Consider the following 24,617-nt stretch of genomic DNA (forward strand, 5'->3'; position numbering starts at 1 on the left):
GGATCAACAAGTCTTTGGTTCTTTCGACGAGCTCTACATACCTGTACCTTCATTTTAATCTTCCTTCACGTTCCTGCACACGCACAAAAACTTGGGCCATTTCTATCCTAGAATGCAATTGCCCGTTCTACACTTGTCTGATTGCAACGCTGGCATGTGCAGACATCAGGGATTGTACTAGGGGTCGAGACCCGCAATCCCCGGCGTGAGATGAAATTGTTTTATGTCAGCATTGAGAAGATTTTTCCTTTCACACTTTTTAGGTTGATTGGCCATTAATTCCTGGGACCACTTGGAAGTGGGAAAGGGGCTATTGACTGAGCACAAAAGGTGTAAGATAGGGTAAGGAGTGAGCAATGATCAGTGCAAAGCTGGGTTTGTGAGAGGTGGCACTGACAGGTTTAAAATGTCAAGCAAATACCAATGATATGAGCAGTGGCAGAAGTAAAGGAAGAGTAAGTGGTTCTGATTGATATTATTTGTAATCAGTGGGAAGATGGGTGTTTGTGTGAAGGGGAGGGGAAAGAAGGTCAGCAGGAGATACTAGATGAAAGGTTGATGCGCTACCCTTGTTGCGCTTGTCAGAATGACTGAATCTTCAAATATCAAATTTCATTTTGGGGACACTGATCTTGGAAACCTTTAAAGCTCCAGAATTTTCAATGGCTGCATGTTCCTTTTGTTCAACTTTCCCTAAGAGAAGGTACACAAGGTCAATATGGTGAAACAGTTAGTTCCTTGGGTGCTGACTGTGAAGTTTGCACATTCTCACTGTGACTGCAGTGGTTTCTGCAAGCTGCTTCAGTTTCACCCCATGCTCCAAAGACACATTGGAATGTTAGTGAACTGCTATAACTAACCCCTCTGGGTAGGTAAGTGGCAAAAAATCAAATGAGAGTTGCTGAGCACATGAGAATGAATAAGCTGGACCGATTATAGAGAAATAAGAGGAGTGGGTCTCCTATGTGGCATTGAGGTCTTTGGCCAGGAGGTAGATGGGAGAGAGCCTGGATCTGCATGTGGCTTCTGTTCATGTGGTCTATCAGATAAAAGTTCTCAGAAGATTCTCCCCACAAACAAAGCAAACATCCTGTCAGTATTGTGGAAAGGGCTTGAGTTCACCATTCCTCCCCACTCTTCCCCCACCAACTGGTGGACTATGGGTTTGTTACATATGGTCCACAGTTAGTAAGTGAATATTAACGTGGGCTGTGGGTGAATAGAAGCTATGAACAGCTGGGTCAAATGATCTTCTGTGCCAATATAAATAACTACAACCCAGGAATTCACAAGTACCAAGAATATTTTGTTGCTCTTTTTCAGAAAGTATGGTGAACACAGAACCATTTTAAATGATGCATTCCCACTTTAAATTTGCTATGGGCAAATTGGCTGAAAAGTAGCTATGAACTGGTGCAGTCCAGTGAGAAACATTATTATTCACTGAATGCCCGGGTGTGATGGTGATAGGGTTATCTTGACCATGTTGCTATCTGTTTCACTGACATATTAGCAGGCTTGCTGTCATTTTGGTGATGATCTTTAAAACAATCAGTGGGTGCCTAATTGTTTAAGATGGAGAACATAGATAAAAGAATTGCAGATTTTTCTCCCAATTGAAATGGCTGACGAAAAAGAAGATCCCTGCCATTGCTGTACACAGAGCATAGGTGCTCAATGAAACAATCTCCCAGTCTGCATCTTTTTGCAACTGGTGGTTTCATTGTGGCCTTCTCTACATTAGAAGTCTGGACGCAGACTGGAAGATCATTTTGATGAGCACCTTTTGCTCTGTCCACCGCAATGGCGGGGATCTTGCAATGGCCAACCATTTCAATTCCTCATCACATTTCTGCGCCGATGTGTCTGTCCTTGGCCTCATGCACTGCCAAATAGAAGCCACTGGCGAATTAGAGAAGCAACACCTAATATTCCTTTGGAGTTAATATCGACTTCTCTGGTTTCTGTTAGCTCACACCCCCTGTGTCCCTCTTTTCCCCATCCCTCTGTCTCCTTCCCTCCAGCTCTCTACCCACTTTGCTTTCTATTGAGAGCGCTAGTGCCTCCTGCAATACTTCTCAACTTTTTTCCTCTTGTGCTGACTCAGCCATGTCCTCATATGACCTCCTACCTGTGGGCCTGTGCTCCTCCATCTGTTCCTTTCCCCATCATTTTATTTAAGCACCTGCCTGCTTTTTGTTAAAACTTGGGGAAGGGCTCAGGGCCGAAACATTGGTTATGTATCTTTGCTATATTAAGAACACTCTGCGACTTACTGAGTTTCTCCAGCATTTTTGTGTCAAGTACTTTTTTTTGTGTTTCCTTCTGGTGATGAGACAACGATCATTATTTTGGAGGTTTACATTTTTTTGTATATTTTATTTTTCTTTTTTTCCATGAATATACATATCAAAATTATCCATTGCATACAACCCCATCTCTCCCACCCCCTTCACACTATAAATCCGTACACCGTCAGGGCTTACAGTTGGGTTTTCAAAAAAACGAAGTAAGTCTTCATTGGGGAGGTCACATTTTTATAATAGCATCTTTTTTATTATATTTGTGCCCCTATATAGTCCAAATATGGTTGCCATATTTTTTATAAATATGTCATATTTGTTCTTCAGATTATATGTGATTTTTTTTTCCATAGGTATACAACTGTCCATCTCTGTCTTCCATTGGACAATCTGTAGAGGGGAGTCAGATTTCCAAGTGACCGCAATACCTTTCTAGGCCACAGCTAAAGCTATTTTAACAGATGAAATTCGGAATTTAGTTAGTTCGTCATTTATTTCAATAAAATTGCCCAAACGATAAAGCTCCAAGTCGTCCGTAAAGGCCACCTTTGTTATCCTCGTTAGTATTTCAGAAATATCCTGTCAGAAAGATCTCTCCTCTGTGCACGACCACGTAGCATGTACAAACATTCATATTTCTATTCCACATCCAATATTACAATTTTGATTTATGTAATATCTGTGGTGTGAAGTATAATTAATGTAGAAAATTATATTTCACTAATCTGTATCTTGCATTTATAATTGACGTCATGCTATTCAAACACCAATCAGACTAGCATCTTTCCATTATTGCAACTCCTAAATCTGACTCCCATCTCTCTCTCTCTCTCGATCTCTGTAAGCCTGATTTTACACTTGCATTTTGGAAAGCAAAGTGCATTTTAGCTATAAATTTAGGTGTGTTTCCCAGCCAAATTGTTTGGTCCATCTCACTCATTTCAGGTGGAGCCAAGGTTAGCCCCCATCTTTCTCTTAAGAACCATCTTAACTGGAGAAAGCAAAAGAATGTCCCATTAGCTATAAGAAATACTTATTTCTTAATCGTTCAAATGACACAAGAGATCCTTCCATATAACAATCATCAACATATCATATTCCTTTGTCGTATTCTATATTTTTATAATAGCATCTTTTTTATTATATTTGTAACCCTATATAGTCCAGATTCATAAGCAGTTGTACATTTTTATATAATGGTGTCCTCAGTGATATACCTGCAATTTTTTTCCTGGTACATTAATTTATTTCTTGCCATATCCTAATCATGTGTATTAATATAGGATTGTCCATTTTTTGTAATTGACTTAACAATCCTCATAAATAAAGTCCTTAATTTTCTCCTCTTTTATTTAATTCAATCCCATTCGAATCCATGAAGGGCACTGCGTTCTTCAAAGAAAGATGATAGAAATCTTCTTTGTGTTGATAATGTGACAAGAGTATTTAGAGGTGGCTTGGGAGGAATTGCTAGAGTAGCTTGCACACACTCATTTCAAAACACAGAATATTTGGAGGACTTTTGCAGAGTGCTTTTGCAGAAAGAACAACAAAGTTGCAGAATACAACTTGCCTGGGAGAGCATGTGATTTTTGCAGGCAGACTGAGAACAGTTTTGCTCGCGAAGAGGGAGGGAGCGAAACAGAGAGGAGTCACAGAAATCAGTTCCAGAAGGACAAGCTGACAAACTTTGGCAGGCTGCCTGGTCAAAGGAGAAGACTGACAGTCTGAAAGGTGACCTGAAAGAAAGAGGATTATCTGGAGAACCCTGAAGGGGGCAGGTTTTGTCAGCAAGACTGTTTGAGAAGGAATCAGTTGTGAATGTCTTGGAAAAGGAATCTCTCTCTGAAAACCAGCAAGAACCCTCCTGAGTGGTAGCCATTTGCCTGTTCCCACTAATGAAGACTGGTGAATTTTATTAATGCTAACTTCTGTGCACAGTACAAGAATTGCCTGCAACCAGCAAGATTGGACTGTGATCCAAAGAACTTTTCTAATCTTAAATATACCATACACACACCTGAGCTTAGTATTAGAGGTGGGATTAAGTCGTTAGGTAGGTTAAGTAATAAGTTAAAGTTTAATTCTGCTTTCTTGTTCAATTGTAATTAAAAACTACTTTTGTTTAAGTAAATCTGTGTTGTGGTGCATATCTAATGCTGCTGGTTTTTGAGGTCCTCTGGACTCCGTAACAATAGGTAATATTCTTAAAATCTGGGAGTCTAAGTCCTCTCAATTTATAGTCCCATGTTGACTATTCCAGTGGAATTCTTGGTACTTTGTTATTCCATTGGAATTGTCTTATACAATTATGTAATAATTTAAATAATTTTTTAGTTAGTATAACAGGCAACAATCGAAAGAGATATAGTAGCCTTGGCATTACCATCATTTTTATATAATTTATCCTTTCCATTAATGTAATTTGTAGATCTTTCCATTTCTGTAAACCTTATCCTTTTTTTCTAATAGAGAAATATTATTAATCTTGTATAAATTCTTTAAATTATTATCTGTCATTATTCCTAAGTATTTAATTTCATCCTTCTTTCATTTAAATCTACTATGATTTTAATATCTTTCATAATCAAAGTTTTGCAATGGCATTATCTCATTTTTTTCCATATTTATTTTATATCTCGATATTCTTCCATATTTTCTTTATATTGTTTGTAATCTTATCAATGATTCAGCTGGGTCAGACTTGTATAATAGCACATAATCAGAAAATAAACTAATTTTATGTTCCTCCTCTCCATCATTGAAGCCCTTAATATCTGACCTCCTTCTGAAGTTCAATAGCTAGTATGAATAATGTTGGAGATGGGGGATAGCCCTATCTACTCGATCTACTCAAGGAAAAAATAGATAACATTTGGTTATTAGATATAATTTTAGCTTGTGGCTTATGATGAATTGTTTTTATCCAATTTATAAATTTTCTACCTACACCAAATTTTTCCAAGGTTTTTATATAAGAAAGGCCTTTCTAGTTGGTCGAATGCATTGAAAGAAATAGTTTTTTTTGGATTCAACCTTGATTATATTGAATAATCTATCTAGGAAGAATGTCTTCCTTTAACAATTCCAACCTGATCTAGATGTATTAATTTTGGAAAATACTCTCCCATTCTGTTGCAAGAATTTTATAATCTGCATTCAGAAGTGATATTTGTCTGTGTGATGAAGTTTTTAATGGATCTCTACCTTTCTTCAGTAGCACTGATAAAGTTTCCCAGAGGGTTTGGGTCTCCACCACCTGGTCGAACACATCTGTCAACAGAGGCATCAATAAATCTTTAAATTGTCCATAGAACTCAAAAGGAAACCTATCTTCCCCTGGGACTTATTAGCTTGCAAAGTACCCAGAGATTTTCCTTTTCCTCTCTTCTCGTTTAGGAAGCTCAACATTTGTTAAAAATTCGTCCATCATGTTTTCATTTCCTACTAACACTGATTTATATAGTTTCATATAGTATTGTTTAAAAGTACTATTTATTTATTTTTTGATTATATGTTACAGTATCAGCTTCTGTTTCTATAGCATTTATCATTCTGGATGACTCCTCTGCTTTAACCTGCCAAGATAACACTTCGTGTGCCCATTCTCCTAGTTCATAATATTTTTGTTTAGTTTTTGATATCATTTTTTCCTATTCTATATGTTTGTAGTGTACTATATTGTATTATATGGTAATATTGTATTACTATATTGTACTATATTTTTATTCTCTAATATTCTATATTTTTATGTTCTTGATATCTGATTTTTTTTCAAATTTTGTTGTATTATTCTCTATAACTTTTAAATCTTCTGCTTATTCTCTCAAGATTTTTAGTATAAGAAATAATTTGCCCCCTCAAATAAGCTTTAAGCATATCCAATGTTAGAAAAAATATTGTTAGTGGAAGGAAGATTGTTTTCACAAAATATTTCTATCTGTCTCTTAATAAATTCACAAAAATCCTTCCTCTTTAATAATGTAGCATTCAGGCACCATCTATGCATACTTTTCTATTATTGTAATAGTTAACATTAATGGCAAGTAGTCTGATAAAAGTCTTGCCAACTACTCTGTTTTTTTCCACTCTACTCTGTAATTGGGGAGACATTAAAAATAAGTCATTTTTTGTATGTGTATCATGTACCCTTGAATAGAATGAGTAGTCTCATTCTAAGGGGTTGATCTGCCTCCATATAGCAATTAAATTTAAAACCTTCATAAGGACAATGTTGTTTTTGCAGCTTTTGCTCTTGTTATTGTTCTCACTGATTTGTCCAATATTGGATCTAAACAAAAATTGAAATCTCCTCTAATCAATATGTTTTGTCTTCCCCCTGCAGTTTTTAAAAATGATATCCTTCGTAAAGACTTCATCATCATAATTTGGGAGCATAAATGTTCATAAACATCCATTATTCTGCATACGTTTTCGTGTGTGCAATTATAAATCTTCCAACTTGATTGGTTAAGCATTTATTGGTATATTTTTATTAATTAAAATTGCTACACCTCTTGTTTTTGATCCAAATGTAGACAATATTACTTACCCCACCCATCCTATTTTTAATTTTAAATGTTCCTATTTGGTAAGATGTGTTTCTTGTAAAAAGACTATCTGCCTTTAGTTTTTTTAGGTATGCCAAGACCTATTTTCTCTTCATCACCCGTTAATTCCATTAACATTAAAACTAATAAATTTTAATATTCTATCCATATTTTTCTTTAAAACAATGTTTTTTTAACAGTAAAATTTCTTTGACTCTTTAAATAATAAAATGACTCTTCCCCTTTAAGAAAAACACAATGTCCCTGCTCCGACGCTGATGTAGAGTATTGAAAGCCTGGGAAAGAAGCCCTCGGAACCTCTCGAGGAAGGAGGACCCCTCCATTTAGCGCCATCTTTTTCTTTATACTCTTTTCTAAGCGCCTTTCTTCCCCTTAGACCAGAGTTTCCACCCTGCTACCACTTTTCCCAGATTTTATTTTTCTCCATGAGCATTTCTATGCATTTTACTTTTAAACAATAAATATAAAATGGTTTAACAAAATTAAAAAATACAACCTTTACTACTTTTACTTAGTTCCATTATAAATATTTTCACAATCTTCTCCCTTGGCAACCTGAATTTTTTTTTTAACCAACTTCTTGGTCTTGAAAAATCGTCATTTCCCTTCCTACTTCGACCCTCAAAGTGATACATTAAGTATTTCAAGATTTTAGCATGTAGTTGTCCTTTTCACATCTTCAAATTCTTTTCTTTGATTAATCAGGGTTGGGCTGAAATCTTGAAAAAGTAGTAAATTTTCATGATCAACCTTGAGCAGGCCATTATTCTGTTCAGAGTATTCATATGCTGCCCCCAGAATTATCTCCCATCCTTGGTAGCTTAAAAGTCTCAACAGAAATGGTCTTGGTTTCTGGTTGATGGGTCTTCTGGGTCCAAAGGTTCAGTGAGCTCTCTCGATATGCAGTTTTTCTCCAAATTTATCTTCTCCCAACACTTGTGGGATACCTTTTTGAAAAAAAATCATGGGATCTCTTCCCTTGATTCCTTCCTTTAGTTCAATAATTCAGACATTATTTTGTCAACTAAAGTTCTCCATGTGGTCAATTTTGTCAATCTGTCCTTGTTTATTCAACTCCCATTCTTTGGCTATTTTTTTCCAAACCTTCGAGTTTTTCATGCGTTTTTGTCAATTCAAATTCTGCTCGACCCATTCTATCCATCAGGTCTTCAACGATCTCTTTTATTTTGGTCATTTTCTCTTTCACATCTCTCATCGGTTACTAAAATTCTCCATTTTTTTTCTAGAATGATGCCAACTCTTGACCCGACTCCCTAGTTTTACCTGGTTCTGCGTGTCCCATTGCCATTTTTGCACCACGCCCTTTTGGACTTTCATCTAATGTTCCCGATAGAATAGGAGCTTCTTCAATCTTTGTTCTTGGCTGACTTGGCTTCTTTGTGCTAGTTTTATCCAATTTTTCATGAAGTAAATCTTGGTTTACAAGTTTTGACCATCTATTACGTACTCTTCACTGAGAGCTCAACCAAAACGCATCTATCTATGTCCTTCGCATGGCCATGCCCCAGAAGGTTTGTATTTCTAAGAGGGAGAGCAGATTATTGTGGGCCAACAGATTTATTGCAAATTTTGGAAAATTATATTTGTAAGATCTTATCAGATGGTTGAAAAAAGAGGCAGTGGAGTGTGATGGATGTTAATAAATCTATATAATCCTAAAGGAAAAAATGGTATATTTTTATGTTATTGCACAGATTATTAGGGTCATTCCACAACATTCTCTGCAATCCATTTGCTTGGACTAATACCGTGACATGACTCCTTTCATTCTGACAAGGCATTTGAAGAAGTGAAAACTTTGGTTAAAATAAGTCAAAGGAATGAAAAGAAACAAAGTATTAAGTCTTTTCAACATGTAGTGTGCTAATTATGTTTTCAGTATTAACTGCTGCAAGCTTAACTCTTTGGAGGGAAAATTGAAAAGAAAATCTTTTAAAATTATTTGATATTTCCAGAGTAATGGTTTTGTTGACTGTCCATTTAGCTTTTTAATGTTATTGGCATTTTCCGAAAGAAATTCAAGTTTTTGTTTATTTAAAAAAATAACGACTTGTACAGGAAAAGTAGCAGGCAAGTATAAAATAGTCAATATGACAATGTTGTTTGCATACAGGTATACCCTGTTTTACAAAGGTAGAGTGCTCCTTTGAAACCTTTCGTAAGTCGAAATGGCATAAAGCGAAGACCCATTCACTATTACAGAAGGCTACTTTTGTAAAAGCGTAAACGCATTCAGATTTCTTTCAGATAGCAACTCAGGTTTCTTTGTAAAAAGCAAATTTGCATTAAGCAAATATTTGTAAAGCGGAATATACTTGTATTAATGGAGCATCTTTCATTGTCTTATTCATGGCAAGTTGAGTTTATGCTATTTTATAGTTATGACAGTTGTACAATCTTCACTTGAGAATGACACCAATCTGAAGTATGTTTTAGGTGGCCTTTTCTCTTTTCGGTGGAAAATTAAATTGCTGGAAGTAAGCTTAGCCTGAGGATAGTTAATTGCTTGTTTGGTCAAACAGTAATGAAACAGTCAGTTTCGGTTTCAGGTTGCATCCAATTTTTTATTATATGGTGCATCTGAATAAAACTGTCCAGGCTGAAAATTTTATTGATATTATCATGTCTAATTTCCAGAGTGTATCAGAGTGTCTTTGTCTTGCTCTGCCTGGAGTTGGTTGGGGTAAGGACAGAAGTACTAGAAATAGAGGAGGTAGGTGTGCAGGCTTTGTCAATGACAGTGAGGGGAAATCCACATTTATTAAGAAAGAGGACATTTCGGATCTCTTGGAGTACGCAGCCTCATTCTGGGAACAAATGAGGTGAAGCAACCTTTTTGTTGGGTATGTGGAACAGACCCTGTTCCAATCATCCTCTGGTTCTACTGCCCAACTACTCTGCTTCCTCTTGCACCTGTGTGAAACTTGACAATTTAATTAAATTCACTGCTAACTTACACCCATATCCTTAAATTTACCTGGACTGTTTCTGACACCTCTCTCCCATTCCTTGACCTCTCTGTCTCCATGTTGGGTAACAAACTATCATAAAAACATAGAAGATAGGAGCAGGAGTAGGTCATTCGACCCTTCGAGCCTGCTCTGCCATTCAACGAGATCATGGCTGATGTTAAAGTTCAGTACCCCGTCCCTGCCTTCTCTCCGTAACCTTTAATACCCTTATACTGAAGAAATAGATCTAATTCCCTCTTAAATATATTTAATGAACCTACCTCTACTGCCCTCTGTGGCAATGAATTCCAGATTCACCACCCTCTGGGTATAGAAATTCCTCCTCATCTCGGTCCTAAATGGTTTGCCTATTATCCTCAAACCATGGCCCCGGGTTCTGGATTTTCCCATCATTGGACACATCCCATCTGCATCCATTCTGTCCAGTCCTGCCAGAATTTTATATGTCTCTATGCGATCCCCTCTCAATCTTCTAAACTCCAGCGAGTACAATCCCAATTTACGCAATCTTTCCTCATAAGTCATTCCTGCCATTCCAGGTATCAGCCTGGTGAATTGCCTCTGCACTCCCTCCATTGCAAGAACATCCTTCCTTAGATCAGGTGACCAAAACTGCACACAATACTCCAGGTGGGGTCTCACCAAGGCCCTGTACAGCTGCAGTAAGGTATCCTTGTTCCTATACTCTTGATATGAAGGCCAACATACCATTTGCCTTTTTAACCGCCTGCTGTACCTGCGTGCTCGCCTTCAGAGACTGGTGTACAAGTACCCCTAGGTCTCTCTGCATTTCCCCATCTCTTAATCTATTGCCATTCAAATAGTAATCTGCCCTCCGGTTTGTATTACCAAAGTGGATAACCTCACATTTATCCACATTGTAGTGCATTTGCCATGTATCTGCCCAGTCCCTCAATTTATCCAAATCACACTGGAGCTTCCTGACCCCCTCTTCCATGCACACAACCCCTCCTAGCTTAATGTCATCTGCAAATTTGGAGATATTACATCCAATCCCCTCATGCAGATCATTAATGTAGATTGTGAACAGCTGGGGTCCCAGTACAGATCCCTGTGGCACCCCACTGGTCACCGCCTGCCACTCAGAAAATGAGCCATTTATCCCAACTCCCTGTCTTCTACCTGCCAGCCAGTTCTCAATCCACATCATTGATATGCGCTGCAAGCTCACAAGTCTCGTAGCAACCTGGGTTATACTTATTCCCATTCTGTCCCTTGTATTTCTGCCAATTTTATTCCCAGGGAGAAGCCTTGGATCTGTCTAACCTGCTGAGTTTCTCCTCCAATTCTTTGTGAATAAATCTGTTGCAACTTTTCTCTTAATGGATGTTAGAATAGTGCTTGGATTGGAGGGAGAAGGAGCTGGCATGTCAGTTGTCATTACAGGGGCATAAAATGTAGCAAAATTACGTGTCTTGCAATATTGGTTTGGGGATAGGAATACCCTGGTACTAGGTCTACATTCCTCTTCATGTGGTGTGCCGTGATGGCGTAAGCGAGAGACGGGTTGAGACATCTCCCCTGGCAGATTTAAATAAAATCCCGAGTTGAAGAAATTTAAAATTAATTTGAAGTCTTCACGTGACTCTTCATATTTTTCAACTAGCAGTAAATTAAGGGGGGAAATGCATCAAAGCCCACAACAAAGGCTTTTTGATCAAATAGGGATTAAGTTTCCAAACATGTTCTTTTCATGCGTTATGCCTGTTTTAGTTGTTACAACAAGCTTGTAGAGTTTTGTTAAGTACACAACAAGCAGTAGAGATCAAAATGAAAGGCTTCAGTCTAGAAGCTGATAAGTGACTAGTCCCACGGTATTTTGTTTTTTCAAGTATGAAATCTATGTTTCATTGAAGTAATTTATGCAAACAACCAGCTTGCTGCATTTGCACATTTTATACGGCTTTTGATTGAGATTGATTTTTGTTTTCAAATGGTCTCTCAGTCTAGACACACTCACCTTTGCTCAGACATTGGTCAATGTGGTGTTTACCTGGATTTAGAGGAGCACAGCTTTCGTCATAATGCCATATAGGCTGAAAATGCATTTTCTTTTGTAGTTTATTTTCATGATTCTATCCATCTTTTTGGAAGAGAACACCCCATTTGTGGTTAATCTACAGCTAACCAGCACGCATCATTTCAGAGGTTTAGATTGGGGAAATAATTTCTGGTAAATCATTTACCAGAGCTAGCCTGTCCCACATATATTAAGCACTCAACAATAAAGTAGAAAGCTATCAATTGATTGTTCAACACACTCAAAATCTGCAAGACTAATGTTCAAAACATCTTTTTTAACTTTATGATAAACAGATGATACATTGATATTTTTCTTTTTTATATTTTATTTATGTTTTTAAAACCACAAATACAATTATTAATAATAAATTGAAAAAACCCTATGTGTTGTGTGCCGCTTTAGTTCAGAGCCAGCTCTTCAGCGCTTGACGTCCTGTTTTGCGGAAACTGCCAAAATGTTTGGCCTGGAAGTCAGCCTGAAGAAAACTGAGGTCCTCCATCAGCCAGCTCCCCACCATGACTACCAGCCCCCCCACATCTCCATCGGGCACACAAAACTCAAAACGGTCAACCAGTTTACCTATCTCGGCTGCACCATCTCATCGGATGCAAGGATCGACAATGAGATAGACAACAGACTCGCCAATGCAAATAGCGCCTTTGGAAGACTACACAAAAGAGTCTGGAAAAACAACCAACTGAAAAACCTCACAAAGATTAGTGTATACAGAGCCATTGTCATACCCACACTCCTGTTCGGCTCCGAATCATGGGTCCTCTACCGGCATCACCTACGGCTCCTAGAACGCTTCCACCAGCGTTGTCTCTGCTCCATCCTCAACATTCATTGGAGCGACTTCATCCCTAACATCGAAGTACTCGAGATGGCAGAGGCCGACAGCATCGAATCCATGCTGCTGAAGATCCAACTGCTCTGGGTAGGTCACGTCTCCAGAATGGAGGACCATCGCCTTCCCAAGATCGTGTTATATGGCGAGCTCTCCACTGGCCACCGTGACAGAGGTGCACCAAAGAAGAGGTACAAGGACTGCCTAAAGAAATCTCTTGGTGCCTGCCACATTGACCACCGTCAGTGGGCTGATATCGCCTCAAACTGTACATCTTGGCGCCTCACACTTCGGCGGGCAGCAACCTCCTTTGAAGAAGACCGCAGAGCCCACCTCACTGACAAAAGACAAAGGAGGAAAAACCCAACACCCAACCCCAACCAACCAATTTTCCCTTGCAACTGCAGTAACTGTGTCTGCCTGTCCCGCATCGGACTTTTCAGCCACAAACGAGCCTGCAGCTGACGTGGACATTACCCCTCCATAAATCTTCGTCTGCGAAGCCAAGCCAAAGAAAGAAGATACACACACACACACACACACACACACACACACACACACACACACACACACACACACACACACACACACACACACACACACACACACACACACAACACTCATCCCTTATCCCTCCCTCCCTCTCCACCCTCTATCACCTCTAAATCCCTAATTAAAAAAAAAAGAATAAAGGAAGAAGAGGGGGAAAAAAAAGAAAAATGCCAAAAATACATGTATAATGTCAATTCAATAACTGTGGAGCTGAAAAATCACCACCGAAATGAGTTATTGAGAGGTCTAAATTTTCAAACCAGTATATTGTAAATATGGGCTCCAGTTATTTTTCAAATCAGAAACAAAAATCAACCCATTCATCCAAGTACTTTGCATCCAGTGAATTTTTCTTTCTTTTTAAAATATTTTTATTGAAGTTTCCAATAATACAAAAGTTAAGCTGTACAATTATAGATTAGATACAAATTACAAAAAAAAAGAGAAAAAACATTGATTCAAAACCCCTACCACTATACAAGGTTGAAAACAAAACTAGCATGTTGGTATCAAGTAGCAACAAATTGGAAATAGATAGCACAGTATCGAAGCTCATTTAACAACCGTAAAACATTAGATTGTGGTAATGGTCCATAAAAGGGCCCTATGTCTTTAGGAAATGGGCATTTGATTCTTTAATGGCATATCTATTTTTTTTCTAAACTTAAACAAGACATAATATCCCTTAACCATTGTGTAGGTGAAGTGTTATCTTTCCATTTAATCAAAATTGCACATCTGAATGAAGTAAAATACAAAATTTGGTTTTGAGTTGGTCAATAAAATGATATAATTTTAAATTGATCCAAAAATCAATTTAAGGGCAGTTAAAGTGAATTTTTAAATATAAATTTTAAATTTAAATTTAGAAATACAACACTGTAACAGGCCATTTTGCCCCATGCATCCATGCTGTCCAATTTGCACCCAATTAGCCTATACCCCCAGTTTGTTTCAAATAGTAGGAGGAAACTGGAGCCCCTGGGGAAAATCACTCAGACAGAGGGAGAATGTACAAACTCCTTACAGACAGCGTGGGATTTAAACCCCTGTCCTGATTGTAGGCACTGTAAAGGCATTACACTAACTGCCGCAAACATCTCGGAAATTTAGTCTGTCATGGTAGAAAACATGGTGGCCAAATGATGCATGATAAGTTTCCACAGAATATATTGTAACAATGAATAATAATCTTGGTGTGATGCTGATCGTATAGACAAAGAAGATTGAATTACTTCCTAAGGAGGTTGAGGTGGTCAAGGCTGCTGGATTCTATTCGTGACAACATTTTACAAATGTGGAATTGAGAATGTCCTGTCTGGCTGCATCATGTGGTTTCAGTAGCTGGAATCAATACAGAGGATCATCAAAACCCCCCAAGTCTCTCTTTCTTGACCATATTCACAGTGAGCAATGCTCAAATAATTATTTAGGATCCTTTCCATCCAGCACACAAGTATCTTTGATACACTAGCATAAAGAAGGAAGTACAGGAGCAACAAATTCAGGACTGTCAGGCTGGAAAATAGCTTTTTCCCACAGGCGGTGAGATGAATGAACAGTATCAAGTAACAGAGAAAATTATTTGAAAATATTTTATATATTTATTTTAAATTATACATTTATGTATGTGTATGATTATCTTGATGTGCAATATGTATGTGTGTTCACTGTTGTCCAGAGAAGCACTATTTTGTTTGATTGTATAAGTACAGTCAGATGATAAATTTGAACTTAACTTAGCTGGTGGATGCAGCCATGGTTTCCCAGCTCATTTGAAAGATGGTACTTTGTCAATCCTGTTGTGAACTTTAGATCAAGGTGACAGGATGTAATTTGGTAAATCGAATGTCTACACTTAGGACAGCTAGAGTTAGTATCTGTATTGAACAGTTTGATACCAAGCTCTCTTCGCTTGTGCTGATTGTATTTTAATCCCTATAGAAGAGCTTTCCACCACTAATTAAATACGATGATAATGTGATATCTTAATTTTTATTGTGGCTGTCTCTGCACTGTCTACTCATTTTGCTAAAATGTACTGAATTATAGGTTGAAGTAAATCTCAAATATCATAAATTTGGCTTTTTCTTTGTGCGTCATTCAAAATGATTAGCCTATTTTCAGGAATTGGTGATCTTTTTAGAAAATGTTCCTTAACATCTAGTCGTACATAACATACCTGGTTAATGACAGTATTTTGTATAAGATAGAGAACAGATGATCTATCAACAAGGAATTTTACAGTTTCAAAGGAAATGCTTAATTGTGATTACTTAAGAAAAGCATTTTAGATATGTGAGTGAACTGTACCTCAGGTTTAAACTACTGTTCAAAACATTGATGCAGTCTGGTTCTGACTGATCCAAATGTTATTTTCTACAGGAAGCATCAGATTCTTAAATGTCACCAGGGAAGGGACAGCTGTTTTCACCCTTGTCAGAAAAGAAGCTGTGAGACGGCCAGCAAACTATTTAAGGGATTAATTTCAGAGAGGCACTGCTTCCAAGGCGAGTGAGCCATGCCTTTCAGGCTGAAACTAAGGAGGACCAGACGTTACAATGTACTGAACAAGAATTGTTTTGTGACACGTATCAGACTGCTGGACAGCAATGTCATAGAATACACACTCTCTGTCGAGGGCACAGGACAAGAATGCTTGGAAGCTGTGGCTCAACGATTGGAATTGCGTGAGGTAGGTCAACCTAATTTATGGATTTACTAAATGATGCCGTAGAAAGACATGGGTTTTAAGGGACGATTGTTTTATCATAAACAAAAGAAAATCTTAAGATTACACAACTGCCATTTGGGCCTAATGCCATTTGGACATAATGAATCACAGTTCATTGAGTTGATCTTGCAAAGTGATAATGTGGTAGTTTTCCCAATGGCAACAAATTCACTTAAGGATTCTTTCTTCCAAGGTGGAAGTATTTAAGTGAAAAAGTCAGGAGAGGGACTTGGCTCATGAAGACAAGTGAAATTCTGGTAGTTGTATGTCTTCTTTCTTTGCTTCATCCATTGTTGATACAAGATTAATTTGCATTTGTATATTTTATCAAACCTTACGCTTTACTTTGTCTAAGTTATGCAGTTACTGTCTGTTCAGATTTGTATTGAATGCCAATTTATCACCATCCTTCATGATTTTTACTCATAGACAAGGCTGTTGAGACACAAAAGCAACAATTTGGATTTCTATATTTTTCTCATCTCAATGGTCAACAGACAGTGATAATAAACTGAGGAAAAAATATGGGTTGTAAATGAGGAGGAAACAATGAGGCTACGAAGCTAAGAGAGAATGTTTCAAAATACAAGGCCCTGGTTCTTGAAGTCAGGTCATCTGTAGAAGGAGAGACCTCATCTGTTTTAATGAGCTATTTAGCAATATGTGTCAATAAAATTGCCATCACTAGCCAGCTGGAGGAACTATCACTTTGATCCTTCGTAATGCAGAGTTGTCAGGTGGTAAATGCGTGTACTAGTTGGAAGTTGGTTCTGGTTTATTTTCAATTATGTAATCTAAAAGTAATGTGTAAATTATAAAGATCATCCAAGAATAGCATATGATGTTGTTTATAAAGGCACAATGGGGCAAGCCTTTCGGGGCCTGTTGGGGTAAAAAAGTATTTGCAGTGGTTGGTATAGATGGGAGATGTCAGAGAGAGATTAAGAAGAAACAGTGGATATGTCCATCATTATTCTATGTCCTTTGAAGAGGTGACAAACAGGCTAGATCAAGGAGGTGCAGTGGATGCTGCGTATTTGGGTTTTCAGAAGGGCTTTGACAAGGTAACGCTTATGAGGCTACTTGAGATAAAAGCACATGGTATAACAGGAAACAGGCTCACATAAGTAGAGTATTGGCTGATTGGCAGGAAGCAGGGTATCAGAATATAGGAATCTAATTCTGGTTGGCTGTCGGTTGCAAGTGGTGTTCCATGGGGGCTGGTGTTGGGGCCAGTCCTTTTCATGTTGTATATTAATGATTTGAATTATGCAATGAATGGCTTTGTGGCCAAGTTTGCAGATGATACCAAGGTAGGTAGAGGAGCGGGTACTGTTGAGGAAGCAGGGAGGCTGTAGAAGGAGAAGGGGCAGAGAAATGGCAATGCTGTACAGTCATCCACTTTGGTAGAAAAAAATAAATGGGATGACTATATTTTAAATGGAGACAAAATTGAAGATATACAGACACGAATAGATCTGGGAGCTCTCATGCAGTATACCCTGAAGGTAAATTTGCACATTGAGCTGATGATGAAGGCAAATGCAATGCTGGCATTCATTTCATGAGGAATAGAATAAAAGAGCAGGGATGTGATGTTGAGGCTTTATAAATATTGTGAGCAGTTTGGGCTCCTAATTTAAGAAGGGATGTGCTGATGTAGGAGAAATTTACAAGGATGATTCCTGGAAAGAAAGGGTTATCACACGAGGAGCGTTTGACAGCTCTTGTCCTGTATTCATTGGAATTTAGGAGAATGAGGGGTAATCTCTTTGAAACATTTCAAATGTTAAAAGATGTGGACAGAATAGATGTAAAAGGTTTTTCCCTATGGTGGAGGAGTCTAGGACAAGAGGGCAGGATTGAAGGGCGTTCACTTAAAACAGAGATGCAGAGGAATTATTTCAGACAGAGGATAGTAAATCTATGAAATTTGTTGCCACAGGCAATTGTGTAGGCCAGGTCATTGGGTGTATTTAAAGCAGAGATTGATATATTCTCGATAAGCCAGAGCATCAAAGCCGGACAGTGGAGCTGAGTGGGAACATGGATCAGCTCATGATTAAATACTGGGGCAGACTCAATGGGCTGAATAGTCAATTTCTGATCCATGCCTTATGGTCTAAAGTTAGAACACAATTTCACCTTGCCATTTGTATTTTGTCCTTGAGTGTTAATTGCTTCTTTTCTATAAATCCAATCCACTGCTTTATGATGTGCATTACATGAGCTATGTGTTTTCTGAATAGTTTCTTTAAATTAAAATACGCGGTGAGTGTATAAAATCTAATCGAGGATTAGAATTGAAATTCAAAATATATGCAGCATGTTGGGTAATTACAATGCTGTTATATTGAGCCAAATTGTACTGAATCCAATCTGTTTTCACAAAGCATGCCCACCAAAAGTAATCTGATCTGGATACAGGGAGGCCGCTGTAATGGTTCTCTATCCATGAAAGTCCCACGTGAAGTAGAGCAGATTGTTAACACTGACAGACTTGGATAATGGATTTTGAGAATTTAACCTGAGACCCACCTGACAGCTTGCTATTTGAAGGCTTTTGATCTGATCTTGGATCTGATAATTGGAGGCATTTAGAAACAGTTGAAATGTGCCAAATATATTTTTTTATAATCAACATTATATTGGAAAATAATTAACAACATCTTGAAATTAATTTAAACATTAAAGTAAGGTCATGCTCTTCCTTTGTTTAAGGAGGGCAACAGAAAGAATAGCCTTGCTATTATGTCAATGGTAGTAGGGAGTAAAGCATGAAAGTCAGCAGGCACTGTGGTTGAAATAAAAACACGATGCTGAAGAAGCTCAGCAGGTCAGACCGTGTCCTTTATAGAGCAAAGCTAAAGACACAGAAACAAAGTTTTGGGCTTGAGCCCTTCAAAAAGGTATGAGCAAAATGTAGGCTGGCTCCTGAATCAATGGTAGGGATATTGTTGGATCATTTGGAATAGCGTGGCATGAAGGATAGTCAGCATGGCTTGTGTATGGGGTGGGGTGGGGGGGGGTGTTCTTGTTTCACAAAGTTAACTGAGTTTCTTGAAGAGGTGACATGATCATAAGGCTCGGGTAGTGAATGCTATCAATGTGGACATTGTCAACATGGAGTTTTGGAAAGCAACCAAAATGGTCCATCTTGGTAGACTAGCCCAGAATATTATGACACTTGGGATTCTTGTTGAGTTGGTAGGTTAGATACATTAGCTTAGTCATAAAAGATAGAGGAATGGTGGAAGGTTGTTTCTCTGGTTGGAGACCTGTGGCCAGTTTGGGATCTCTGTTGTTTACAGGTATGTGCTGCTTAACGTCCGTTTGGGCAATGTCCAACCACACACACACACACACATATATATATATATATATATATATATACATATAAATAAATAAATACACACACACACACACACACACACACACACACACACATATATATATCTATAAAAATATAAATAAATATAAATATATATATATATATATATATATAAATATATATATAAATATATATATATATATGTCTGTGGTCCCATAAGGTTATGATAGAGTTCAGAAATCCCAATCAGAGAATGGGATGTAGCAGACAAAACCAGACCTACGTTTTAACTTCCTGCAATCAACACGTGTATATCATGTCTTTTGTATGTAGATAGTGTACTGTACTTTCTATCTATCATGGTTCCCAATTGCAGTAAAACCAGTGCTAGTGATAGTAGAACCAAGAGGCAAAGGAGAAGTATCGATATGGAAGTGAAACAAAAGGAAACAGCACTCAACATTCACGTTGATCCTCAAGAACAAATAAAAAAAATCTCCAAGCTGTTAAAGGGTCAGCTCCACTGAAAGCTACAAGGCTAACGAAAATGCCAGAGGGACCTATATCAGATCTGGAGAAAATGCTAATGACGTGGATTGAGGACCAAACACAAAAATGAGTTGCTCTCAGCTGTTCCAGATGCTTAAAGAAAAAGCAGGACCAGACTACGATATTGAGTTTAGTACTGGTTCTGGGTGGTTCAGGCGCTTCAAACAATGTTATTCGCTGCATAATGTGAAAGTGAGTGGTGTCCGCAAGTGCTGATGTGAAGGCAGCAGAAGAAATTGTTGAAACCTTAGATAAACTCATTGTAAAGGGAAGTAATTTGCCCCAACAATTTTTTTTAATACAGACAAAACCTCCTAATTCTGGAAGCGAATGCTTGAAAAGGCCTTCATCCATAAGAAGGCCAAGTCAATGCCAGGCTTTAAGACAGAGTGGTAATGTTATTAGGAGGCAATGTTGCTGGCTACAAGTTGAAACCCTATCTTATTTGGCATAGTGAAAACCCCAGGGCTTTCAAGAACATTAACAAACACACAATTCCGTTTATTACAGGAACAATAAAAGCTCCTAGATGAAACAAATGCTGTTTCAGAATCCCCTTCTCGATTACTATGCCAGTAAAATGGAGAAGTCCTGTTTGGAAGGTATAGCTTTCAAGAGTTGCTCATTGTCTGTAGACAATGCTCCAGGACATCCCCCTTTCATTGGTGACCTCCACCTCAACATCAAAGTGGTGTTCCTCCCACCAAACACCACCTCTTTAATCCAGCCAATGGACCAAGGGGATATTGCAGCATTCAAGGCCTACTACCTGAGGAGGACGTTTGCTTAGACTGTTGCTGCGACTGATGACATTGGCAAGGCACCTATGCAGTTCTGGAAGGGGCTCAACATTTTCCACTGCATAAAGAACCTTGCTTGGGTCTGGGATGATGTGTCCAAAGAGTGCATGAATGGCATATGGAGAAAAATACTGAAGTAGTACGTGCATTGCTTTAAGGGATTTGAAAAAGACAATGAGATTGCAATGATTAATAGAGCTGTTGTTGACATGGTAAATAACAACCTGAGCTTAGATATAGATGATGAAGACATTGAAGAACTCCTAAATGTGGTTCCTGAGGAACTAACAAATGAAGAGTTGCTAGAGCAAGAGCGAATAGCTGAAGAAGAGGCAAGGGAAAAGGAAACTGCAGAAGGAGAAGAAGAACAGATGCGGAAGAGGTTCCCTGTTAAGGGGTTAGCCAAATTCTTTGCAACCATTAACAGCTTGCTGAAGAGTATTGAAGAGATCAACACAATCACTGAATGCTTTTCACTGATAGAGAGGAATGCTCAACCAGTATTTGCTGCATATAAAGAAATTTATGAAGGAAAGAAAAGGCAAACTCAGCAAACAACACTGAGCATATTCCTGAAGAAGCCAACACCTCCCCAAGAAGAGCCTCAGCCAGGTCCTTCAGGCATCACAGAGTGACAGGTCATCAATGGAAATTATCGACCTGAAAATCTGAGGATCTTGATCCTCTTTGTTAAATTGTGTGTGATAGAGGCTGTTTACATAAAAGTTTGAAAAATGGAAAAAAATTAAACAGTTTTATTCAGCATAATTTCAGTATCCCATATAGCTTCGCTAAGTATGTACAGTAATATATTCACACACCATACACATCGCATAACACCCATTTTCACAGAACATATCACGGATGTTAAGCGACGTATACCTTTATTTAAATCTTTTGGATGAAAATGTAGGCGGTCTGATCAAAAAGTTTTCCGATGACTTGAAAATTGGTGTACTATCAAATTTTCAAGGTTATAGATCAGATAGACATTTGGATAGAGGAAAGACAGATGGAGTTTAATCCAGATAAGTGTGAGGTGATGCATTTTGGAGGTAAAATGAAAGAGGAAAGTTCAAGACTATTGTCACATTTACTAAGGTATAGTGAGAAAGCTTGTTCTGCATGCAATCCAGCTAGTCAACCCATACATAGTACAGCAGTAAAAATCTAGAACAAAGTGCTGAGTTACAGAGAGAAAGCTGCTTGAATGGAGAAAAAAAATTCTCATGAGGACATTCCAGAGTCTGATTATAGTGGGAAATAAACTGGTTTTAAATTTGATATTGTGTGATATCACATTTGTGAAGCTTCTTCTCAATGGGAGGAGGGAGAAGTGGGTGTGGCTCAGGTGAGACAACTCTTTTAATAGGTAAATAACTGCCTTGGTGATCCTGGAAGGGTATGAATGGAGGGGTAGGAGAGTAGAGCAGTTGTCATGCATATGAAGAGAAGATGGGTGAGGAGCAGCTCGCAAAATGTTATGTCACTCTGGTGGCTTTATAATACAGAATATGCCAGGACCCTTGGGAGCATTGATGCATAGAGGAATCTTAGGGTGCAAGTCCATAGTTCCATGAAAGTGGGAACAAAAGTGGATAGGGTGGTAAAGATGGTGTACAGATTTGTGCCTTTGTCAGTCAGGGCATTGAGTATAAAAGTTAGTAAGTCATGTTGCAGATGTATAGCACTCTGGATAGGCCACATGTTGTGAGCACTTTAGGTTACTGCATCACAGGAAGGATGTGGAGGCTTTGGTAGAGGGTGCAGAAGATGCTCCCCAGGATGTTACGTGGATTCAAGAGCATTGACTGTAAGGTTGGAGAAACTTGGATGGTTTTCCATGTATTGTCAACATGAGGGTTGACCTGATAGAAGTTTATAAAATTACGAGAGACAAGAGTTGAGTCAACACATCCCCCCCCTGCACCTGTCAAATAATGGAGGGCATAGATTTTGTGTCCGAGATGAAAGGACAATTTAAAGGAGATGTTTGTGGCAAGTTTTTTTCTTTTTGCAGTGATTGTGCCTGGACTATGGCTTCGTGGCTCAGTTCAATGACAACACCATTTACAAATTTGCCAATGATGTAAACTTGGCTGAATGGTGCCCCAACACAACCTCATCTCAATGTCACACACAATGATTGCAGAGTTGAGGAAAGGAAAACCAGAGGTGTACAATCCAGTGATGATTGGGGGGGGGAGGGGGGGGATCAGCGGTGGAGAGAGTGAGCAAATTTAAATTTGTGGAAGTCACTATCTCACAGGACCTTTCCTGAACCCATCATAATAATGTCACCATGCAGAAATCATGTCAGCGCCTTTACCTCCTCGGGAGTTTGCAGAGGTTCGGCATGTCATTGGAAACCTTGGCAAACTTCTACAGCTGTGTAGTGGAAAGTGTGCTGACTGGTTGCATCACAGCCTGGTACGGGGGCACCAATACCTCTGAGCAGAAAGCTTCCAAAAGGAAGTGGACACGGTCACAGGCAAAACTTTCCCCACCATCAAGAACATCTACATGGAAAGCTGCTGTCAGAGGGCAGCAGCAATCATCAAGCGTGCACACCATGGATGAGATGCTGTGTTCTCGCTTCTACCATCAGGAAGGAGGTTCTGTTTAGATGCTACAGGACTCATACCACCAGGTTCACGAACAATTGCTGCCCCTCAGCCATCAGACTCTTAAACAACAAACTCAATCATAGTCTCGTACATTGCTCACTATTTATTATTGAATATTTATTTTACAGTAAAGATAAATATATATTAAAGACATTTTAGGGCCTGACCACTTCTTCAAGGAATAAGCAAAAAAAACCCAGGAATAATAGACTGGCCAGGAGAGGAGCCAATAAACCAGCCAACAAAAGGTGTTAATTGGATATGATAAGAGGAGAGGTGAGAATTGATTTTGGCTCTGTCAAAGGAGAGAGTGAAAGAGAGAGAGAGAGTTGGGGAAGAAGAAGGGGGCGAGGGTTTAATAGAAACTGGAGAAGTTGATGTTAATGCCATCCAGTTGGAATGTGTCCAGATGGATGATGAGGTGTTGTTCCTCTAATTTGTGGGTCTCAGCAAAGAAATGCAATTAACATCGACTTCCATCAACTTCTTCAGTTTCTGTTAAACCCATCTCTTCTTCCTCCCCATTGCCTTTCTCCTAGTGTGCTTGCTCTCTCTCTCTCTCTCTCTCTCTCTCTCTCTCTCTCTCTCTCTCTCTCTCCTTTCACAGAGGCAAAATCAATTCCTCTCATTATATCCAATTTACACCTTTTGTTGGTCTGGATTTCTCCCCCCTACCCCTCCACTCCCCCGGCTAGTCTTCAGTCTTTATTCTGATGCCTTCCTGGTCTTCACTTATTCCTTGAAGAAGTGCTCAGCCTGAAACGTCGGTCATATATCTCTACCTCCTGTGGACGCTGCAAGGCCAGCTGTCTTCCTCCAGCAATTCTGTGTGTTTTTACTAGTCACAGCATCTGCAGACTTTTGTGTTTCACTCCATTTATTTTACTGTATTTGCAGTCAGTTTGTTTACATTTCCTTCTTTGTATTTCTTTTATTATTTAAATTTCTCTCTTTTGTATGCATATCATTCTTCTTGAATAATATTTACAGTTACTCAAAGTAGAAATTCTACCTGGCCAGCAGGAAAAAGAATCTCATGGTTGTATGTAATGTAATGTATACACTCTCTCTACAATTTGAACTTTGGAATGCACTTCCGGGGAAGCTCTGGAAGCAGATACAATAGCAACATTTCACAGACATTATGCAGACTCTTGAGCAGATCAGAATAGAGGAACAGTGATCATGTGCAGGAAGATGGGATTAGTTAGAGTAGCATCATGGATAGCAGCGATATTTAATCTAAAGGTGAAGCTGGATACTGGA

General features: G+C 38.6%; 1 protein-coding gene across 5 annotated transcripts in view; it reads left to right on the top strand.

The window, feature by feature from the left end:
• LOC138760566 (tyrosine-protein phosphatase non-receptor type 14-like) overlaps positions 1-24,617 on the top strand; it is a 282,028-nt gene that overhangs the window by 91,914 nt on the left and 165,497 nt on the right. For 2 of the 5 annotated variants that reach the window (XM_069931296.1, XM_069931297.1), the window contains one exon: positions 15,696-16,005. The exons of 1 other annotated variant lie outside the window; for it this stretch is intronic. In XM_069931296.1, the coding sequence (XP_069787397.1) occupies positions 15,832-16,005 (174 nt within the window). In that variant the 5' untranslated portion in view covers positions 15,696-15,831. Of the gene's footprint in view, positions 1-15,695; positions 16,006-16,237; positions 16,308-24,617 lie in introns of those variants that run through there. 2 more of the 5 variants (XM_069931298.1, XM_069931299.1) reach the window with 2 other exon arrangements.

Source organism: Narcine bancroftii, chromosome 4, assembly GCF_036971445.1.
Source record: "Narcine bancroftii isolate sNarBan1 chromosome 4, sNarBan1.hap1, whole genome shotgun sequence".
Lineage (NCBI taxonomy): Eukaryota > Metazoa > Chordata > Chondrichthyes > Torpediniformes > Narcinidae > Narcine > Narcine bancroftii.